General features: G+C 47.9%; 1 protein-coding gene across 1 annotated transcript; it reads left to right on the top strand.

The window, feature by feature from the left end:
• Nucleotides 1–1,238: 1,238 nt before the first annotated feature.
• On the top strand, nt 1,239–2,570 carry LOC123932666 (translation initiation factor IF-2-like). The gene is made up of 2 exons (XM_045991160.1): nt 1,239–1,401; nt 1,485–2,570. Exons 1-2 carry the CDS (start codon nt 1,239–1,241, stop codon nt 2,237–2,239), a joined length of 918 nt encoding a protein of 305 aa, XP_045847116.1. The 3' UTR covers nt 2,240–2,570.
• The last annotated feature ends 3,822 nt before the right edge of the window (nt 2,571–6,392 follow it).

The following is a 6,392-nucleotide window of genomic DNA, read 5'->3' as shown; positions in this document are numbered from 1 at the left end:
GAGATCATGACCCGAGTCAAAGGTAGAGGCCCAACCCACTGAGCCACCCAGGAGCCCCCAATTTTTTTTAATTAAAATTTTTATTTTAAAGTAATCTCTACCCCGAATGTGAGGTTTGAACTCATGACCCCAAGATCAAGAGTTGCATGCTCCAGCAAGGGAGCCAGCCAAGCTCGTCTTCATAGGACGTTTTAAGAAATTATTAATTCAATCCATTGTTCAATTTGTCTATTTCTTCTTCTGTAGTTTCAGTAGTTCTTATCTTTCTAGGAATTTGTTCATTTCACCTAGATATCTAATTTGTTGGCATACAATTGTCCACTGTATCCCCTTGAAGGGAAGTTACAACATCATAAAGCCCTTTTTTCTGAGATTCAGTCATTTTTAAAAAAATGCGCCTTGTTTGTTGCAAGACATTATTTTCCGAGTTCTAGAAAAGTGGACTTGACAGTTTTTTGCCACCGTTGTCATTGTTTTAACGGTGAAGTGAAATTTTGGATGCCCTCACTCCGGTGTTCTGGAAGTGCTTCTGACTAATGAGTGTGTTGACTATCTACTCATCTGTGTGTTTGGCTAAAACTGAATTTAATAATGTCTATTTTAGTACCTTACACCCTCCAGGCGAGCTGGAAAGCCCCATTTGGGGACTCTCATCCAGCAACGACTGCCACATCACAGCCCAGAACTGGCTCCAGGAAGATGCTTGCGTTTCTGCTGCTGCTGTGCGCGGGCCTCGTCCCGCCCGAAGCCGGCGGCTGCCCCGTGTTGACAGCGGCTCCGGAGTCGGTCTGGTGCACCCGTCCCCGTCCCGGTCCGCCGTCGGAGGGTTCTGGCGGCCGCGACGCCAGAGTCATGGTAGCGCAGAGCCGCTTCCGGCCGACGGGCTCGCTGGCCGCGAGGACGCTTTCTGGCCGCGAGGACGCTTTCTGGCCGCGAGGACGCTTTCCCGGCGTTTCCGCTTGGAGCCCCGCAGGCCGCACTTTTCCTGCCATTCTTTGTTGAAGAAGTGGACGTTCTGTCGCGTTCTCTTGCGGGCTCACGCACGCATTTGAGCGCACAAGCGGGCGAGGGACACAGCGACAGGGAGACTCTCAGGCAGACGCCTCGGTGCGCCGGGAGCCCGACGCGGGGCTCCGTCCGCGGCCCGGGATCACCACCGGAGCCGCCCGCAGTCCGGGTGCCTGGGTCTAGACTTACGACGGTGCCGGTTTCTCTCGTCTCGAACAGCGACGCGCTCCATGACTGGAGGCGCGTCCCAAACACCCGCACTGAAGGAGCGACACGCGCAGGACACCGGGCCGCGTCCCGCGCCTGCGTCTGCGGCTCCGGGTCCGGCACGGGCGTCCGTCGGGCTCCGAGGGCAGCCGGAGCGCGTCCCCCGCACGTTTCCTGCGGCCCCGGTCGGCGACGCCAGCCCTGCCCAGCGCGGCTGCGGCGGCCGCGGGCGGGTCACGGCGGCCTGGGCCCAGCGAGGGGCGCCCCGGAACTCGCGCGCGGCTCTGCCCGGCCGCGTGGCACCCGACGGGCCCGTCCTTCGCCTCCGTCGTTCGGTCTCGGGGCCTCGGACTCCGACCCGACGCGGGCCCCCGCGCCCTTCCCGCAGCGACGCCAGGCCGCGTCCTTGGAAAGAAACGGCCTCGTGGGCTTTCCGCGCCGTCCCAGGACCGGAGCCGGCCGCGGGGGCAAGGCCACCGCCCCGGGGCTGGCGCCACAAGACGCGACGAGCCGAGGTCCCGGCGACCCGGTGCGGCGGGACCCGCCCCCCGCGCGGCCCGCAGACGCCCGGACGAAGAGAACCCGGTTCCGACCGGCCGCACGGGACTCCCCGGCCCCGGCAGTGAGCGCGGGTCCCCGGGCCGGGCCGCCCAGGACGCGCCGCACGACGCGCAGCAGCGAGGTCGCGGCCGCCAGGGACCGCCGTCGGGGCGGCCGCTGCGGAGACGGCCCGGGCGCCCGGACTGCGTCCTCCTCCACGGGAAGGCCTCAGGCCTGGTACCGGGTGCGCCGGCTCCGCGCCCTGCTGGCCTGGGCGGCCCGGGGAGCGCTGGAGCTTCACACCTGCACGTCCAGGCGGGCCGGCGCGGCGCTTCTCCAAGGCTCCCGGGTCGCGGCCGACCTCGGGCCGAGAGCACACGCCGCCGCGGCGGGCAGCAGCCGCCCAACCGCAGGTTCTCCGACGGCCCGCCCTCAGGGAAGCCCCGAGTGCAAGGTTCCGTCCAGGTTTTTCTCCTTGTCGTGACCAGATGTTTCTCTGTACGGATCTCTCCATGTTCTTCAAACCCGCCATTGCATTGCACCACTTCCAGAAAAATCCCAGCCCTTTTCTCTTCACATGTTCCTATTCTGTCTCTTACTTTTTGGGGGGTGCCCAAAGGAAGGGCTGAGGCGTCTCCGCCATCCCTCCCCAGCGAGCCGCACTCACCTTCCCAGTGGGCTGCTCTGGGAAACTTGATTCTTCATCAAAAACTCCGATCAGGGGCGCCTGGGGAGCTCAGTGGATGAAGCCTCTGCCTTCGGCTCAGGTCATGATCTCGGGATCCTGGGATCGAGCCCCGCATCGGGCTCTCTGCTCCGCGGGGAGCCTGCTTCCTCCTCTCTCTCTGCCTGCCTCTCTGCCTACTTGTGGTCTCTGTCTGTCAAATAAGTAAATAAAATCTTAAAAAAAAAAAACCAACATGTTATACCACCTGCTGGAATTTTTATGTCACTGTTTCTCCATGACAACCCTCATGTTTTTGTCTTTCCATGCTGAATTTTGGAAAGTAGCTCTTCATACTAAGTCTTAACTTGTATCTACTCCGTCTATAGACCCATCCATCTTTAGTTTCTAATTCCATTTATTGTTTTATTTGTGTAAGTTCTGTTGGATTCTTTATCAGATCTATTGTGTTGCTTTAAGTTTCCTCTTCCCTGAGGTATTTTCTAGCTTGTATTTTATTTCAGCGCAGTAAGCAAGGAGACCTGGTATCTTCTGGATTTGTCCATTGCATTGATTCTCACTTTTGGTGGATTTTAGTATGTATTGATCATTATATTTGAAAAATCCTTCGTGGAAACCATCAGAAATCTAGGACGAAGAAATGATTTTCATTTCCTTTTTCCAGGCACTTGAGGCCCCTTACCTATACTAGAACTATCTTAATCTAAATTCTGGGATTAAGGTTCTCTTAACTACACAGGTGAGGGAACTAGGTTCTCAGGTCTTTTGGAAGTTCTTAGTTTAATGGAAGTTCTTAGTTTGGGGTATCAGAGCCCACACTTGGGAGTGGCCTATGCTTTTGACTTCTTTTCCTTTGTCTGGGAAGGCCATCAAACCCAACTTTAAAATCCAGGCATGGGGCGCCTGGGTGGCTCAGTGGGTTAAAGCCTCTGCCTTCAGCTCAGGTCATGATCTCTGGGATCAAGCCCTGCATTGGGTTCTCTGCTCGGCAGGGAGCCTGCTTCCTCCTCTCTCTCTGCCTGCCTCTCTGCCTACTTGTGATCTGTTTGTCCAATAAATAAATAAAATAAAACCTTTAAAAAAATAAAATCCAGGCATACTTCTCTAGGATTTGACCTCCTCTAGATTTTAGCCAGGTGAATTTTTCATTATATTTTTAGCTCGTTTAGTTCTTTTAAGAAGACTTAAAAATCTTTTTCATCCTGCTTATGTTCAGAAGCATTAATTTGAATTACTTAGGCCATAGTTGCTGAAAATGGAAGTATTAAATACTTTTTGAACAAATGTCTAATGAAAATTTTATCTCATGTAGATGTATACCTGAGTACATGTTCTTACCCTATTATGAAGAATGTGCTAAGGCATGGCAATGTGAATTATGTACTGCTAAATAAACAGTATCATCTTAGCATGTTATGGATAATTTAAGAACTGACATCTTTACGTAAGACATTCTCTTAGGTAAAGGCAACAAATGGAGTTAATAAACTGTGGCCGTTGTTCTTAACCGAGTTACGTTAAGAATTTGCATACCTTTCCCAGAATTATCAAGAGAACAGTAATTAATGCCTGTGTATTTCCTGGCTAAGTGTCTGCTTGATTGTTTCTGTTAAAGGCAGAGGAGTGAAATCCACCCCCGCCCCCGGACCATGTCCTTAACGAAGTAAGAGGATGATTTCATCGAAGGGCAAGTATTTATAAGCAGGAGAATTGAAAAAGATTCAGATTAAACAACACTTGCCTGGTAGTACTGTGAATCTTGGTTAGGGTCAGTGGCAAATCTCTGTACCTGCCACTAACACCAAGACCCTCCTCTCTTGGGGGTCAAGATGAAAGAAAAGAAAGAAAACAAAGGAAGAAAGAAAGGGGTGGGGAGGGAGGAAGGAAGGAAGAAAAAAAAGACAAAAAAGGAGGGGGGAAGAGAGGGAGGGAGGGAAAGAAAGACAGATGGAGGAAGTAAGAAAAAGGAAAGAGAGAGGAAGGAAGGATCCCACTGTCAGCAGAGAACTGGAAGTGAGGTGATGTTCCTGAATTTGTCATTGTGTTAGATGGGGAATGGAAGAAAATTAAAAATCCTTTCGATGTCTACATCTTAGCGTCCTAAAACATCATGCTAACAGCAATTAAAATAACTTTAATAGAATAAGGGAAGACCTAGGCCAGGGTGAAGTTTTTCTTAGTTTTGACAGTCTCTAAGTCCTAGTTTATTTACTTGGAATGTAACTAAAGAACAAATGTATGAAAACCAGAAGTATATGTTTAAAATGAGATCGAAGGTGTAATTTGGAGGCCTTTTTGTTCTGAAGTCATTCAATGCATGATTTTTAAAAATCTGAAATGGGGTGCCTGGGGGCTCAGTCATTCACGTGTCTGTCTGCCTTCAGCTCAGGGGCCAGGACTGAGCCCCATATTGAACCACTTCGGCCTCCCCTGCTCCCTGGGGGAGCCTGCTTCTCCCTCCCTCCGCCACTCTCCCGCCACTCTCCCGGCTTGTGCTCTCTTGCTGTCAAATAAGTAAATCTCTAAAAAATTTTGGAAAACTTGAATTGTATCCATACTACATTTTAAGTAGTATGGATAACTACTTTATAGTTATAGTTTAGTATGGATAACAATAACTATATAGTTATTTAAAGTATTTTAAAATAACTTCTCCCCAGAATATGAAATGTACTTAAAAATGCATTTTGTTTCTCATTTCCAATAATGTGGTCGGTATAGTGCTAAAGTCCCAGAAAGTAGTAATGAAAATTCTTAAGACTTATTTTCAATATTTTAAAAGTCTGACAGAAATATTTCTAAAAACCTGGACAAGCTAATGAAGATTCTTTGGTTTTAGCTGGCATTGTAGTTGGTGATATGATGCCAATTATCATACTGTGGGAAATTCTGATTGACAGCTGTATGTCTTTTTTTTTTAAGATTTTAAATAATCTCTACACCCAACATGGGGCTCAAACTTTTAACACCGACATCAAGACACATGCTCCACTAAGCCAACCAGGTACCTGAGGGGTAAACCTCTTAAATATTTGAGTACTCAAATGAAACCAGATTAAGCTACCACTTAAACATAGATCAAGTTTTCAGAATGTACCTTACATGTAATCCCAGGAAAGCACTATGCTCTACCCTAGTTTATAAAAAGCAGTGTTTGAGAAGTCAAAGGTGAATTTTTATTTCTTGCCATTCAACCAAAATCCATTGAAATTCCACATCAAACTATTTCAAGACAAAAATACAAAACCCCAACTAACCCTAAAACCACCCATATTTTTATGACAGTACTTTTGAATGACTTCATAGAAAAAGTAACAAAAATTGCAGTACACCTGCAGTGTCCTTGAATCACTTTTAATCACTGAAACTTAGCATCCTGTGGTTGACATCCTATCAGAAAATTTTCGTAAAGAGTAATGATGAAATCTTCAGATATTAAAAATTAAGTACTAAAATTTACAATTAGCAAGAAACCAGTCCCTGTCACCATTCTGAAAGCTGCATCAGGGAATGGAATAAAAGCTCTGCTCATCCATGTTAGTATCCTAACAGACATCTTAATAATCTTATAAACATAACTATGAAACCACAGAATACTGGTGAAATAATAGTTTCTATTAGGATGAGGAGCACCACACAGAACTCGGTCAAAACCACTCAAGAAGCACATTAACAAGAACACAGGCTACTTACATTTGTGTTTTAAGGACCTCACAATTTCCACCCTCACACCTTTGTCAAATTACTTGGTTCTAAATACTTGGATGAAACCGGTATCTTTATTGTTCAACCAAATGAAGTCCTAAAGCTTAGCCTTGCTATATTTTAAAATTTACATCAGTTGGCATCCATAGAGCCTAAAATCTGAATTTATAGATTCCAAAGCCCCTTGGGGGAAAAAAACCCAAACACATTCTTACTTTCAGTTCTTTGTAATTCTCAATCATCTATA

The sequence above is a fragment of the Meles meles genome, chromosome 2 (assembly GCF_922984935.1).
Source record: "Meles meles chromosome 2, mMelMel3.1 paternal haplotype, whole genome shotgun sequence".
In the NCBI taxonomy this organism is placed as follows: Eukaryota; Metazoa; Chordata; class Mammalia; order Carnivora; family Mustelidae; genus Meles; species Meles meles.
Note: the sequence above shows the minus strand (reverse complement) of the source record. Positions and strands in the feature narration are given on the sequence as shown.

Excerpts from the sequence above, each read along its gene's own strand:
- LOC123932666 (XM_045991160.1), top strand. The coding sequence starts at position 1,239 with ATGACTGGAGGCGCGTCCCAAACACCCGCACTGAAGGAGCGACACGCG. Across the intron at positions 1,402-1,484 it reads CACGTTTCCTGCGGCCCCGG|AACTCGCGCGCGGCTCTGCC; the intron begins TCGGCGACGCCA and ends GGGGCGCCCCGG.